General features: G+C 43.0%; 1 protein-coding gene across 5 annotated transcripts in view; it reads right to left on the reverse strand.

Annotated features, from left to right (window-relative positions):
* Elmo1 (engulfment and cell motility 1) overlaps positions 1–16,937 on the reverse strand; it is a 510,326-nt gene that overhangs the window by 40,806 nt on the left and 452,583 nt on the right. For all 5 annotated transcript variants that reach the window (XM_029468425.2, XM_029468421.2, XM_029468420.2 and 2 more), the window contains one exon: positions 1,875–2,038. In XM_029468425.2, coding sequence (XP_029324285.1) covers positions 1,875–2,035 — 161 coding nt within the window. In that variant the 5' untranslated portion in view covers positions 2,036–2,038. The remainder of the gene's footprint in view (positions 1–1,874; positions 2,039–16,937) is intronic.

Consider the following 16,937-nt stretch of genomic DNA (forward strand, 5'->3'; position numbering starts at 1 on the left):
TACAGGCTGGTCCCTCAGCTTCTTTTTGCAACACTAAGGTTTTCTATCAGCTTGTTATCACTGTGCTGCAGCTATGTTTACCAACAATTCCAGGGAGACCTGGTGCTTTCCAGTCTCCTAGACAAGCAAGGTATCAAAGTCACATCTGTGAAGGAGATAATCTTTCCATTGGCACTGTGTCTCCTCACTCAAGGAACATCAAAAACTCCAGCACGTAGAGGCAGAGCTTTGCAAGCACAGAAAGGCAGAGCAGGGCAGTGCTCACTCTGGGCAGAGCCGGCATCCTCCTCTCCAACAGTCATGGTCAAGCACTGAATCAGACTCACTTGGCTCTGCTGAAGTGGTAGTAATTTAGAGCCACTTGGCCTTCATTTAATCAACTCTTCAGTTCTCCATTTAGGTTTTAAGAATTGTCAGAGCATAATAAAGTGTCCTTGTGTTTGCACACTGGCTAGAACAGATGACTGAAAATCTAGCATTCTGTGAAGGTAGGTCCTGAAAGGGTGTGGCACCATCTGTCCTTCTCGTGAGTGAGCAACTGCTTTTCTCAAGATCTAGTTACTGCTTCCAGTGACCCTGTGCTTGGTATTTCTGACTGTAACTATCTTGTGGCTGAGGAACAAAAAAACCAAACCAAACCAAACAATCAAAAACAAACAAACGAACAAACAAAAACCCCACCAAAACCAAACCAAACCAAAACCACGACAACCCAAACAACCAACCAAAAAACCCAGTTGTGTCTCTTAAAAGGACCAGTATTATATGCATGATATGTCTTAGGGTTTACAATGACATGAGCCAAGTCCCTTGGAAGCATTCTCTGGCCCCTGCTGATGAAGTTCATGCCCACTGAACTCTACAGTTCTAATGTACAGTTTCTGGAGGTGCTTAAGAACTGAAAGCACATTAAATATGTCACCACTTGGGTACTGTCCTCTCTAACCTGTACACTTCCTTAACTTACTCTCAGTCTTGTACATGCAGAAGCAGTCTGATGGCCTGGATGAAGGAGAAGCTCAGAGCCCAACAGGTTCAAGGCCAGCTTCTTTCCTAGGCTGCTTCTCCCTCTTTGGGAATAACACGTGCCTACCTCAAGGGAAGTGAGGAAATGAACTAGAGTAAAGGGGGTTTTGTGAATTGTCAGCCATTAAAAGTATCAGTGTATATAAGCAAAGAACACACACAGACACACATACACAGACACACACACAAACACAGACACACGCCACTGAGAGAGATAGAGAAAAGTAAATAATACATTTAAAAGTCCACACGAAGTCACTTCTAATCTTCTTGTTACAGAACAGAAATAACTGCTGAATCCCTTCCCTGATTCCCACCTTTACTCCTCTGTCCTGTTCTATAAAATACAAAGGTGATGAATCTAATCTGGTTCTTAGCAAATAAAAACAGGCCAGGTCTCAGAAGAGATGAGGTGAACCAAAGAGCTCTTATTTTCCAGATTCAGAACACTTTAGAGATGGAGATCCATGAAGTTTTGGAATGGTTGCAAGTGACATTTAATACAAAGCCCTATAAATAAAGGAAGGCTCTGCTGCCTCCCCCCTGGGATCCTCTAGATTTACAGCTATAAAGGCGACAGGAGATGCTCTGGTGCTACCGCTGGCCGGGGAAGGCGGAGGGTTGTTCCCCTTTCCCTCCACAGCTCCCCCTGGAACTTAAGCTACCTCAGAATCTCAATGCTTTAATAATTGGTGTGCTTCTCTCTGGAGAGCATGACATTTTGCCACTTAAGAGGTACCTATGTGAAATACAGCTTCACGTGAGAAAACTAGACACCTAGCCCTGCTGTTACATCACCCGGTCATTAGGGGGCAGTAGCAGAGACCGAGCAGATGTGGGTTACTTACAAAATCGGGCGAGACTGGAAATCTTCCTGGTTCATCCTCTCGGACTGGCGGATTTTCAGGATCTCGGTGTAGCTCAGGTTTTGCAGCTTGCTTTTGAACTGGTCCAGGGAACTAGGCTTGGTTGTAAGCGCTCTCATCACCTGCTCCTTCACCACCTGCATTACCTGTCAACGGAAAACAAGATCATTATATTCCTGGGGCCAACCTTTCCTGTTCAGAAACGACTCCCATGTTAAGCTCCTTGCTCCCTGGTGCACAGTGTGACCTCTGGGCTCCAACCTTGAGTGTGCTTTCCGAAAAGATAAACTTTCATTATGTATACTTCTATTTTTTTCTTACACTGTGGGAACCACAGGGAAGAAAATAGACTAAGCTGAAGTGAAGGGCAGGGGAGAGTGCCTATTTGCTCTATATATTATCTGACAGCTACTGATATAGCAGTATAAACAGTACAAACTCAAAAGTCAGAAAGCAACAAAGGCCAAACCACAGCTAAAAGCCTGCATATTAATTATTTCTTCCAAGAGAAAATTGCTGTGATAAAATTAACTGTGCGGTTTGGCTGGCACCAACTCAAATGGATACAGAGATACCTACAGCTCTCAGACCTCATCCTCACATCACTAGGGCGTAAGTCTTCATACACATTGTGCATTTGGAAATAGGTACATGTTCTTTCCTTTTGAGTGGGCCACTAGGCAGAGGGAGTCATTATATTACAACAGACATATGACACTGGAAACTTCAAGAAAATAAGGACATGGTAATTTACGCCCATAGACAGGTCCACATGGGGCCATCAACCATTGCCTATATTAATGCATATTCATCTTCATCAAAATACATAAAGAAAAAAAGGTTAGAGGACTCACAGGGGTATCCAGTAGCTATTCTTCATCCTTCATTACAAATGAGAGCTTTTATTACAAATGTTACCCTTGATTGGGTTTGCTACCAAGTAACCACTGCCCTAGCAGGTACTGTGTGAGTGTGTGTGTGAGTGTGAGTGTGGTGTGTGTGTGTGTGTGTGATCATTTCTCTTTACCCACTTCAATCAGCAAGCACATATGACCAGCGCCTCTATTCTATGAGGAACTGAAGCTTCAAAACATTAATAAATTAGCTTAGAATCACAGTCAGTTGGTATGCAGATAAGTTGAGATTTAATTTCAAGTTTGTAAATACTCTACCACCTCTTAGCCCACCCTTCCCTAGTGCTGTTTAGACATTTAAAAATAAAATAAAACTATGTATGTGCATCTGCTTTGTGAAAATCATGGAAGCCAGCACTCTGTTAGGCATCATCTCATTTAATCCCCTCTCTAATAGAGAGAAACAGGATAGGAGTATTGTACACATAAAAGAACCGAGGGAAGATTGATAACTTGCTTAACATACATCTAGAAGCATTCTCAGGGACCAAGTATGATGGCTATAATATTGACTTTATGTTGAAGAGATATGAAGCAGATACAGACTCTGCCCTCTGTGAGCTAACGGTCTAATGAGAGATGGAAATAAGGCCCAAGGTCACAACAGAAGTGTGAAGAGAACCAATGGTGACAGATGGGAGACATTGTATTCAAGAGACGTTTGATATCATCTTTAGAGGAACAATGGGGGTTCCACTGGTGTATACTCAGACAAATAGCCTAGAACACTTTCACTCATTAGCAGCTCTGAACCGGGGCTACAACTAAATCAGGACCGACTACCTAAGCTTCATTCCATGCTCCAAGTGTAACAAGACAGGACACTTTCCAGCTGAACTTCAACTGCGTCTGCTTTTATACTCAGGCATAATTGTCAATTTGGGATGCTTGACAAATTTTGAAATTCTAAATATTTCATGCCATGAAGCATAATCAACGGCTAAATGTGCTCAAGACTGAATTCTGGTGTGCTGCCATTGGGGGTTACCCGCTGCCCATTTAGGGAGCCTTGGAGTGAAGCCAGTGACGTAATGGTTTTCCGGTGTTATTTGCTCTTCTGGTAGAATGGTGGAGCATGCAAGAGAATGGTGCAATAATAAAATAAAGAAATGGCATTGTAAACAGTATCAGGGTAAAACTGACACAGTATGGAGCTCGCTCCATCCCCCTTGTTTTACAAATGAAAAACTGGAAGTTCAGAGAGCTGGGTGGTTTTCCCACTGCATGTATTTAAGGAAGTGTCCCAAGAGATGGCAGTTTCCACCTCATAGCTGCTGAGATTTATGCTTGGGCTCATAGGTGATTGTGTGACCTAACTGCTCCATCAGCACCCTTGTCCAGCCTGTTCCAATTTAACTTGCGATATAGTCAAAGCCTGCTCTTTCTCAGGTTAAGATTAAAAACATACCCCTTAATACAGAGGATGATGGGACATCGAGACAGTGTAACAGAATCAGGCAAAAGGCCGGGCACTAATGGTAGAGGACTGACAGAGTTTATGCTTTGTGCAATCTGAAATTCCTCTAACTTTACTTTTTGGTATTTTGGTACCTAAATCAGTTTTCTTTTCTTAAAATTTTCTTCTTCTGAAGTGGATATACATTCTATTTTCTTAAGTTGATATGAATGAGTTGCTATTTTCAATCAGACTCCCAACAAATATCTGGTGAACTCTAAGAGAATAGCATCCTATGGCTCTGAAGAAGACAGACAGAAGGAGGGAGCCAAGGGGGAAGATGAATAGAGTTGATGGCACTATTTTAATAAGAAGATAGCCTGGAGAATTGGCTCAGTGGTTAAGAGAAATGGCTGCTTTCCCATAGGACTTGGGTTTATTTCCCAGAACCCACATGCTGTCATTCAACCATCTGTAACCCTAGTTCTAGGGAACCCAGCGCTCTCTGGACTCTGTGGGCACTAGCCATACAAGTGGCACCCACCCATACATGCAAGCAAAATACCTGTGCACATAAAAATAAAATTTAAATTTAAAAAGGAAAATCACTTTTAAATTTACCTTTCGTTGTATACCACAGTTGAATGTTTGCTTGGAAACAATGAATCCCTTATCAAATTCATGGACATATTTCTAGTCAAACCTGATGCGGGAGCCTCATTAACAGCCGATACAAGACTACTATCCGCACTGGGAAGAATACCTCGTAGAAAGGCCTTTAAATCTTTCTTTCGACTTGGAAAAAAAAAAGCATAAAACTTTCCCTAAAAGTAGATGAGTTGACTGGCATCTGCAGCCAGGAGGAGGAGTAAGAATGGAGTGTATGAAGCATAGAAGAGCAGCTGGTGGACCAACACTAGCTTTCCCACCCCGGGCTCACTTTCTTCTTGTGCTGGCCCTAAGAAGTTCTAATGTTACTCTCAATGCCAAGCAACATATGGAAGAGTCGATAGGGTTGCTTTTGTTTGGTTGTTAGTTTTAAGATGATAAAGTAGTAAACGAAAATCTTTTTTTGCAAAATAGCTTCTAGCTCCTACAGTTCTGTAATTAATGGTGTAAATTCTCATCATGTCATGTATAGAACAGAACAAGACATTTTCAACACCGTTCTTTGAAAGACATGGAATCATCGGCCATTGATTTGAAAAATCTGCAGATGATAAGGCAGGGGCATCAGTAAATGGCTAATGAAACATTTCACCCAGGGTGCTGACACTGCCACAGACACCAAAGGGATCTCGCTCTTAGGATATGCATTTGTTGTTGTGTTGGCATTGGTCCATTACTCAGGCAATGTCTGCAGCATCTGGGTAGTTTACCCCACAGAATTTGTTCTCTGTAAGGTCTTATCAAACAAAACAGTGTGGGATTCCCATAGGACATTTGTACCTCACAGAGAAAAGCTCGGCTCCTTGGAAGACTGTTTTAAAAACTGAACCAGACAGGCCTTGGGTAAGTCAATCTAACTCCTATTCATTTAAACTGTTCCTGGGTCCTACTCCAAGACCTACAGAGCTTCTCTGTGTTCCTATTCTCATCTGCTGAGGCCTTGTCTTTGTGCCTACAACCTTCCAGAGTGTCAGCCATTCTCTCACCCATCAAATGTTAGTAAACTCCAACGCAGGTAAAGGTGCTGAGGGACATTGGATGCCTTGTTCTAAATAAGCTCTCAGCCTACACTGCCCCTCCCCCACCCCCAGTGGGCTTTCCCCCATCTCACAAACGATATGATTTTCTTTGGTATCGTTAACCATACTTTGTCTCCATTTCTTTAGTGTGGTCCTCCTCATGATGCTCTGAGAACCCTGCCTCTACCATGTCTATCTGAAGGAGCAACAAGGCCTAATTTGTAGACAAAAACCAGCCTGTGTTGAATGAGGACAAAGAGACTTGTGCATTTATTTCTCTATACAGCACCACTTCATTTTATAATAATTACTTGGCACATTCTGTTAAGGAGCTAAGGACCATGAGCTGGGAAAATGAACAGTTTTCTGGAGACTGAATCTTCCTTATGGTATTAGTATATTTCCAGCTAGAGTTCTGAAATCTCATTCATCCATATGACTGCCAAGCAAACCCACTGGTGAATTCCGAACCAATGATCAGAAAACATGGAACCATTAGGGATTAGGTGGTCACCTGCTCACAAAAAGCTGGAAATGTTGCTCTAGGGTCATGGCTGCCAAGTGAAGTCTAGTGGGATGTTGACTCTTTCTCTGGCCCATTCCTTCTGTTCATTTCATAGTGTATGTGCTGACCTTTCCTAGAACTGTTGTCCCCATATCTGACCTGGTTTGATCAGTAGACTTTGAGCTTAAGTCTGTCCTTTCTAGACTCTCCTTCCAATTTCCACCCCCTTCCAAATTATAAAGCCAAGTCAGTCACTTGTTAAAAACTACAGTGACTGAGTACTACTTTTGGTGTGCAGACTGGACAGTCAACATGTCACTGGCTGTGATAGCGTTAATTGTCAATTGAATGGAAGGCTAAAATCACCCAGGAGATGGGCCTCTGGGCCTGTCCTTGGGGGATTATCTTTATTATATTAATTAAGGTGGTATGACCTTCCAGAATGAGTGACAGAAAATGCCTAAACAGAATATACAGATGGAGAACATGAACAGAGCACTGGTGTGCAGAGATGGTTGCTCTCTCTTTCTGATTAGGGATGCGATGTGACCAGTTCCCGCAAGTGCCAGTGATTTTCTGGATATGATGGATTGCAGCCTAGAACTGTGAACTAAAGAAGCCCTTCTGCCTTAAACTGCTTTTGTTACAGAACTTTGTCCCGGCAACAGAAAGAAGATGCTAAGGCATCTTTCATCTTCTCATCTTTGCTGGGCCCCACACGTGAACTCTGCAACCTCCCCACACAAGGGTCAGTCAGCACATTGGCTTCTACTCTTTTACCTCCTGCTCTCTTTCCTTCTGCTATTGAACCTTCCTTTTAATACCTGTTCTCCTTTTAGTTCTGCCTGAGAAAACACTGCTGATGTGCCTTCCTCTTTCTGCACACCTGGGATTTGATCCTATATCCCCCATGATCTGCCTGCACCACATGTAGACTCCTTGTCTCCTTCACTTATTACTCTGTCTCCAGAACCTGTGCAATCCAGTCATGGAGTAGTTATTGGGGAAAACATCTGTTTTCTTTATGTTTTGAAGGTTCATCAAACCTTCAAAAGAAAGAATCTAGAAGAAAGCCCCCAAAGTCAGTGGTTTCCAACCATCAGAGAAAAACAGTTTATGATGAGATTTGTCTGGCTCAAACATCAAGACTTTGATTCTAGGAAGGGTTTCTGGAGATGGGTTCCTTCCAGGATACTAATTTACACTTGGGGGTTGAGGAATCTGGGCTTGAGCAAAGAGGACAGATGAGATAGGTAAGAGGACTGACATACCAGGGAAGACTAGTATGGCTGCTCTTGCTCTCAGCATGCCTGCCTAGTGTGACATAGACACCAGCTGAGGACTTGAGTCATTAGCTGCTACCACCTGCCAGTCCACTAAAATATAGAGGACATCAGTGCTCTTGCCAAGAGCAGTCAGGCACCAAGAGCAAGCAGCTATAGCCAGGCAAGTGACTGCTCCCAGCCTGTTTGGACAGGTTCCTCAGATGTCACCTTTACTAGGGTCATACCCTGTTTCCTGGGCTGTCTCTTTCTGACGTAGCCACAGAGCCTGTGCTGCAGGCATCTGGTAACTTCAATCAGGAATGCTTTTACAAGGGCGGCCAACATTTTCCCAAGGAGCCCACAATTCCTTGGGCAGCAGTCAGAGTTAGCATCCCCAAATACATGACTAGAGCAGAGCAACCATCCACTATGTATCAATCCTGAGCAGGCAAGCTTGTGCCTGGCAGAGTCCAGGCAGGGCTGAGGGAGGACAGCTGTGAGAGTAAAGGTGACTTTTCAAGTGTACCCTGAGACCAAAACAGAAGGGGGCTGCTGTTTTCCTCCTCCACTAACTGGCTTTTGCTTCAGAAAAAGCAGGACAGCTTCAAGCATCCTGTCATCATCTGAACAGAGATCTCTGAGGACCTTGGGCATTATAACCAAGATAATTTATTATATAATGGCTGACTCAATGCGTTCCATGCAGATGATAATACAGAGATGCCCAGTTCTGAAGACTAAGGTGGGTAACATGAACAGCTGTTCTGCCCTTCCTGGGGAGTCCTTTTAATGTAAGGTTTAAGCATTTATATAGGTGGTAAAAATAGTAAACCTTTCAACCGGTGAGTCATGTAAAAGGCAATCAGCGCTGGGTTCACAGAAGAACAACGACCAGGGAAGTGCATGTTCCTCCCTACCACCTCTGCTCATTCATGGAGGAAGCTGGAGAGCAGAGGTCCACACCCGCTCACCCTTGCATTCGTATGATCAGGAGGCATGTAGCGCGGTGACAAACCACGTTGCCCCACCGAAACAGGGAGCCAAATTAACACGGGCAATCGGGCTAAATTTGCTGGTTAGCAAACTGAAGGTCCCAGAGGGCAAGAGAAAGCTATTTTCACCAGCGTCTGATAGAATCAGCTCGAGGCAAAGAGGAATTGTGCCAATCACATTAGAGAATGACATTTAATGCACAGCTTTAAATAAGCTGACAGGACAGGCAAGCCACTACAAGTGTGTGTAAGGAGGGCAGGGGAGGGGGCTTGTATATTTTCCTTATTGGGGTTGGGGGTAAAAGGGGAGCATATTTTTAGCAAGCACATTACATTTTGGTCCTCTAATTCTTGCTCACGAATCTCATAGACACGCTGCCAGCACGGCCAAAGCACAGTCCCTGCAAGGCCTTTTGAATTTACACAGAACACTCCAAGCTGGAAAGTGTATTGAATGAGAGCTACTGCGAGTTGGGGGGTCTGTGGTCATTGAACTATGGCTGCCGGGTAGTGGGGGAGGAGGAAGAATGATCAGACTTTGCTGAGATCTTTAGTTAGGACGGGAAATTAACAGAAGTTAGCCAGCCTTTTCTTCTTGGTGTGTGTGTGTGTGTGTGTGTGTGTGTGTGTCTTTGTGTGTGTGCGTGTGCATGCATGTGGAGACCAGAGGACACTGTTAGGTGTTGTCCTCAGCCACTCTCTACATTATTTGCTGGAACATGGCTTCTCACTGAAGCCAGAGTGCAAGACTTGGCTAGGTGGGCTGGCCAGTCATTCCCAGGGCTCCACCCTGCTCCCAGCCTTGGAGTTACATGAGCTGCCACACCCACCTTTTATATGGTTGTCAGGGGGAATCTGGATCTCGTGCTTGCTTAGGGTGCACCTTTACCCTGCTGTGCCACCCTTACCTCAGCTCCTCCTCACATGGTCTGCATAGCTCTCCTGCCAGCAGGCACTACATACAGCCGCTTGCAGACCACGTGAGGTCCATCGCTGCCTCCTTTACGCTCCATGTTTAAGGCCTGTATGAGGGAGCCAGTGGCCGCTGGGCTACTCCTGTGGTGTGTCTCAACAGCTGAATGCTGGAGTTTCACTTAATTCATCTGTACATTTCTTGTTGTCAATTCACTTGTGGAGTGAATGGAAGAGAATCGGAACATAGTGGGTACACATAAAACTGCGTCCTGTGATGTGGCGATCAGACACCGGGAAGGAGTAAATGAAGTGTCTCTGGTATCATTTCGAAGGTAAAACCTAAGCTGTGCTGGATTAAATCTCTCAGCCTGTTTTGAATTCACTATTAAATCGTGACAAATGAAAGTGGAGAACCTGCTCCACTGGAAGGGAGATTTAATAAACTTTAAAAGCAATCTGCTTAGGCTCAAACTCAGAGGAAATGGAGTGGGAAAGAAACGTCTGGTTCCATAAAGAAGCCCTGGTGCCAGGCAAGGCTGCAGAGCTGAGGACATTGCATAGCTGACTCAGCACATCCTCCATAAAGAGCTGGCATCCAATACTGGGGATGCCTTTTGCAGACAGATGCGTGGTGGGTACAGGAGCTCATTGGTCAACACTCAGCTATACATAAAGCCATCCTTCAGTATCTGCAAGGTATTGGTTTGAGGATACTTGTGGATTCTCAAATCTGAAGATCTGAATCTCTTACATAAAATGGCATAGTGTTTGCAAACGCCTACCTATATCCTCCTCTCTACTGCAAATCACTTGCAAATGAGGTACTGTACCTAACACAACATCAGTGCTGTTCAGTAGCTTTCCTAACATACTGTTTATAGAATAAAGACAAGGAGGAAGCTGCATACACTCAGCATAGAGAGAACCCTCCATGGCCAAAGATTTTTGATTCCTAATCTGGATGCCATGTCTGTAGATATAGAGGGCTGGTGTCCTCACCATCCGTCTCTAACTACCTCTCCCCATACAGAAACCACAAGGCTGACTGTGACATAGTAAAAGCCCTATTCTCAGTTGGAACATTGAGACTACCATGAGACTACCAAATCCAGCTGATTCAGCCTAAGGATAAATACATTTGGGTTTAAGTTTATGTAATAAGTTTTGCTTCCTGGTATTGGTATTAGATGATTTGGCTGGTTGTGGTGGTGCCTACTGGTAGGAAATGCTGAAGAGGTAAGGCAAGAGATCACAAGTTGAAGGCTAGCCTGGGCCACACATTTACAGCAGCAAACAGGAGACGCTGTAGGGGAGTAATATAGATGCAATACTCGTATATGATACTCATGTATGAAGTTCTCAGAAACTTAAAAAGAAAATTTAGAACTATAATCAATCTTGCATCTGCTCAGCTAATACTTCATACTCACAGTATATATGCTCTTCACTGGGTGAGATGCTGGCAGGGCCAAGAACTAGACCTAGTGGTCACCCAGAGAAACAGCAGGGAAGATGGTACACAAAAAAGTCCCAGTGACTTCAGAAAGCGCTCTGCGGGTGCAGGCTCTTCATATAATTCATGGAAGGGGATTCAGAGTGAGTTAAGCAGTCCCCTGGCTTCCTCATCAGGCAGGGCTCCATTCTTACTCCAGGTTTCACCAACTGCATTTCTCAGAGCACACAGAGAATATGTATTCACTACTTGTCTCTCAAGTAAGACCTTGAAAGCTCTACAGGAAGAGACTACATCTCATTAGTCTTTTTAAAAAATATTACCACTGGATTCTAAAATTCCTTCTAACTAGAAAAATTCCCCATCGGTCCAGTAAATTGAAGGTCAACTGGACCGTATTTCTAGAGGTACATGAAAAATATGATTTCTGGCCAGTCTTTGTGAAGGCCAGGGACAAATCCCTGTGATAGTCTTAAACAGGGGAGAAAAGGGCTCATAGCAGGAGCGATGATAGATTAACTCGGGTAAGCACACGGCCACACCGGCACTGTGCCGTATTTCTCCCAGATGGTTGAAATGGAGACATCTCATAAATCCCTAGGCCCTTTCTTTCCTTTGCAGGTTATTATAGTGTCCCAGGGCAGAAGAACACTCTCCAAAGTAAAGTAATTGTGAGCCATTTATTATGTTTAAAGGAGAGCCTGCCATCCATTACAGCCACCATGCTCAGACAATTAAAGGGGTGGAAGTGACTATGCAAAACTTGCTGCCACTTGCTGTCTCAAGTCACATGCAGAACTGAAAGGGCTCTGCGCCCCCTCGCAAGCCCCCACCCCCCAGTATCTCTTTCTGTTCTTCGTCCAACCACTCACAGCTCTGAAGCAAACTGCCCCGTGGCTTCCAAAAGTTCACTGGGTCTGCCATGCTCTCCCCAGATGCTGATGCTCTCTTTGCATCCAAAGCAAGGAACAGCCTGGATGGCAATGGTGTGACGTGCACACCAGCATTCTCCTTTACCCTGCCAGTGGTCTGCATCAGTAATTGACTACAACACTTCCTCCTTCTGAGCCAGGATGCTGCAAGCAAGATATTGCTACCCATCAATTGAACTTCATGCACAAAGGCAAAACACTAGTTAATTTTAATGCACAGCAATGAGCAATACCTTTGGATTAAATATTCTCAAAAGTTCCAATGTCTACCAACTGAAATTCCTTACAGATTAGTCAAAAACATATAACTTGAATGTGTTTTTATGTGCTTATGGATTTTTTTGTTGTTCAGTCCAATAACTAAATGGTATTTCCATATCATCGCCATCTTGATCATTGAAGCCCATATACACATCTCTGGAAATGGCATAATATTTGGGGTAAGAATCCACCCATGGGCCATATCAAGCCCTCCGGAGGGGCTGAGGAATACCATTGAATGAATGAAACTATAAGCAGACATTAGGTCCAGTGATAGACCTTCTGATACCTAGAACAATTCTATTTACATAAAAAATCCAATGTTTTATACTGCTAGGGAAAGTGGAGTATATTTAACTTCTAGGAAATATTTTAGAATTATAATAAGAATGAAGTTAAGTTTTTAAACATACATATTTATTCATATAATGAAGATGTTCTTGTGCCCTCTTCATTAAAAGAGAGCCGGAACAGCTGGTATCTGAGGTCTTAGGCAAAAGAAGAGAAAAGAAAAGAAAAGAAAAGAAGAGAAGAGAAGAGAAGAGAAGAGAAGAGAAGAGAAGAGAAGAGAAGAGAAGAGAAGAGGGCAGAAAGAGAGAAGGAAAGAGAGAAAGAGAGAAAGAGAAAGAAAGAAAGAAAGAAAGAAAGAAAGAAAGAAAGAAAGAAAGAAAGAAAGAAAGAAAGAAGGAAGGAAGGAAAGAAGGAAGGAAGGAAGGAAACAGGGAGGGAGCAGGGCAATGAAAGGAAACCAGGAAAAATCCAACAACATTATGAAGGCAAAATTAAGAAATGAATATAAAACACAAACATATGAAATGATTGTGTCCAAAGGAACATAATGCACATAGAGCTCAGATACACATGTACTTTTTGAGAAGGACCATGCCCATGACAGTGTCCTGGAAACTTGAGTCTCCCATGGCACTGTAGCCACCTAGTGTAAGTACATTTGATGATGTTCACAAATGATGGTCACCTGACTGCTCTGCCCGAAGTTGCCCTTACTGCTAATCAGCACATCACCAGAGAATCCATGTCATGTTCAACATGCTAATCAGCACATCACCAGAGAATCCATGTCATGTTAAACATGCTAATCATGTTTTAAAGAAGGAAGGATAGTATCAAAGGAGGATGGTTGTTTTTTGTAAGTATGTTTATTATTTATTTATTAGATATTTTCTTTATATACATTTCAAATGCTATTCCGAAAGTTCCCTATACCCTCCCTCCACCCTGCTCCCCTACCGACCCACACATGCTTCTTGGCCCTGGCATTCCCCTGTATTGGAGCATATAAAGTTTGCAATACCAAGGGGCCTCTCTTCCCAGTGATGGCCGACTAGGCCATCTTCTGTTACATTATAAAGGTACCTATCATGTAAAGTGACAACTAGAGCAAGCTTCAGAAATAAATAGATGTTCAACAACATCATGGTAACTTTAAAATTCTTTTCTACTCCTTGTACTTTTTTTTGGTAATTTCATATATGCTATAATGCATCTTGATCACATTTATGGCAACTCTTCCCTCTCACTCCCCCACACATCATCAAGAAAAGCATACACCTTTTGTTGGACTTTGTTACGTATTTCATTCTTAAAGTAAAAATATACTTTAAAACTGAAAACAATTTAATATCTAGTGGCTTGCATCTTGTTATTTTGTTACTTTGTTCTTCTTTCTTTCTCTACCCCCTTTCTTCCACCCTTTCAACCCACTAACACTAGATAAAAAAGAAAAAAGAATAGAGAGGAAAGGAAAGATATCCTTGAATAAAGTGGGGAAATGATATCATTAAACTACTTCCTAATGATTGGGGGCATGAAGTTCCTTGGGGCAAGTTAGATCTGTACCATCAGGATATGTAATTTCTTCTTTGTGCACGACTACCTAAAAACCAACAACCAACAATTCCCACATTTCCTGACACCTCTCAGGACCCTATTATTTATGTATCCTCTAAAAAGTCTCCAGAATTGTTAACCAATAGGGGTGTGAGATTTAGAACTAAAGAGTAAATGGGTCTCTCAACCTATTTAATTGCCCTTTTGCATGAGTATTCTACTAGACATTGGGCAAAAAGAGGTGAGCTTAGCACAGGTCACAGAGAACTGCATCATATTTATCTATGTATGTGTAGCTCTAATGAGTTGAGAATCCTGGAATTTGGGGCTGATGTTAACACTGAGAGACAGGCTGAAGCAACGGAGAGACAGAATTCAGTGAGTTACTCAAAACCAATATTCTAGAAAGTGGGAAAGCAATGATATGGACCTGACCAGGCTTCTTACTGTCTGCTGTTGCAGGCAGGGATGCCCAGTGATCACCCCAAGTGCTCTGTGGGTTAAAGGAAGAGCCCCATCCAGGTGGGATGTCCAGAAGACCTCTGTGAGCTGAGCAGGTTCATGAAAGAGGGTAAGACTTCTAAAAAGAAGAGGGGTGGATAGGGCTTCTAAGCTGACAGAAGGCCACTGCTCTGATCATTTCAGAGTAAAGTCCAAGGGAAGTGTTGTAATGGAGTCAGGAGAACTGGATTTGATTCCTGTCTCAATCACTCACCATCTGCGCATCCTTGGTCAAATATCTGACTTGCTCTAAGTCTCTTAGAAGATAGTCTTGTCAATAGTCAGTGAGCACCCATACATCAATAGCATGCCTGAGAACTATCTTGAGTATCTACCATAAATCTAGACCCCCAAACACGGTCAATCGTGGGCTAGGCCCTTCTCTAGATAACCAGAAGTCATACTGATGTCTCTGAATGACCCTTCTGTTGTGAAAGCCACTCCCCCTTACTTCTCAGCCAACTTTCAGCTATTTGTCTTTGGTTAAGTGGGTTTCTAAGGTGGCTCTGCATACTGCTTGCTCCCCGCACATCATTAATCAATGCCAAACTTAGCAGGCTCCAGGCCCAGCTGAGAATACAAGCTGCTTGGCTCATCACCCCAACACCTCATGAACAAACATGAATGATGACTGTTGGGTAAACACCTCCCAGAGAATGCGAGTCAGCTAAATGAGTATTGCTTTAGATGTTACACCGAGGAAGAATGTATGACAAATATTGATATCCAAGCTGTTTTAGACATAGTCATTTTCCAATGTGCTGAAGCTTGCTGGCTTTAGTTAGAGTGTTAAATTGTGAGACTGATGAAATGTGGGTCACTCAGTGAGTACAACCATCAACTTTCATGATACTGAATAGATGTATTGGAGCTATAATAATCATCTTCAAGGAGCAGAGCCACCGAAGAGTTTGTTACTAGCTTGGTAAAAAGGATGAGAGATCTTGAATTGTAACAGGAGAGCTCTCTCCTCTCTATGTCTTCAGAGGAAATGCTCATGCTTAGAAAGCCACCAGGAGTTGTGCAGAGATGGTCATGGAACCACATCCAAATAGATTTAATTGGAAATTCCTAGAACATCCCTTATAGTCAGAGCTGTTCAGGGATAAGTCTAATGGATGTTGTACAGGATGCTAACCTATGATGGGCAGGAAGAAAGAGGAAGTGAGAGGAGGAGAGTGAGATGTTGACAGTAACTAAATGGTCACACTCTTTCCTGCTTTATTTCTTATCTCTCTCCTGAGGCCTTGTCAGAGATATGCAGTAGAAACAGCATCTTTTAAAAACAAAGTCTATGGTGGTTTGAATATGCCTGGCCCATGGGAAGAGGCACTATTAGGAGGTATGGTCTTGTTAAAAAGGCATGGGCTTGTTGAAGGACATATGTCACTGTATAGGCGGGCTTTGGGCTCGAGTTCCACCACCTAGTGTGGAAGTGACCTTCCTCCTAGCTGCCTGTGGAAGACAGTCTTCTCCTGGCAGGCTTCGGATCAAGATGTAGACAGAACTCTTGGCTCCTCCAGTATCACGTCTATCTTTCTGCAGCCAGGCTTCCATTATGATGATAATGGATTGAACCCTTGAAACTGTAAGCTAGCCCCAATTAAATGTTTGCCTTTATATGAGTTGCCTTGGTCGTGGTGTCTCTTCACAGCAATGAAACCCTAACTAAGACAAGGTCTTGAGCAACTTCAAACTTCTGAACCTTCGTAAAGACTGAGGTGGTATCTACATGAAAGACTAGTGAAGAATTAAATTAGATGACAAGAGGGAAAGTACAAAATTATTTCCTGTATACAGTATGAGGTTGGTAATTATTAGGGAATATTTTTGCCTTTGTTCTTCTATTTATGGCCTATAACATCTACCACTTCATAGAGTTCATTATATATATATTTAATTAAGCTGGGGAAGTATCTCAAATTCAAAGTTTGTCTCTGAAACACTTAGCACACTACAAAGAAGAGATACAGCTCTGGAAGAGGACTAAAGTGCTTGAGTAAGGGACAGGATAGAAAATACATCATAGAACTCAAGGTTTGATTCTCTGCTATTGAATCATTTATTTCCTTCATCAGCCTGGAACCACTAAGGGGCACCTAGGATACACAAACACTCAGTAAGACATTATAGGACAGAATAACACACTATGTATGCACTGGACGACCTTTGATTCAAAGGCAGCTGCTGCATCAGAGGAGAGGCATGCCAATAAGATATGTGCTCTGGAGAGTAAAATGTGTACTTTATTTTGGGAAAACTTAAACAGGGCTTGTGGAAAAGGTGTCAAAACTTACATGTGAAAATTGCAGAATGTTTGTATTGTTGGAACAGACCACATTTAATTTGGACAGTTTGCCCAACTTGTGAGCAGA

The sequence above is a fragment of the Mus caroli genome, unplaced genomic scaffold (genome assembly GCF_978045245.1).
Source record: "Mus caroli unplaced genomic scaffold, Mus_caroli_1 scaffold_15, whole genome shotgun sequence".
In the NCBI taxonomy this organism is placed as follows: Eukaryota; Metazoa; Chordata; class Mammalia; order Rodentia; family Muridae; genus Mus; species Mus caroli.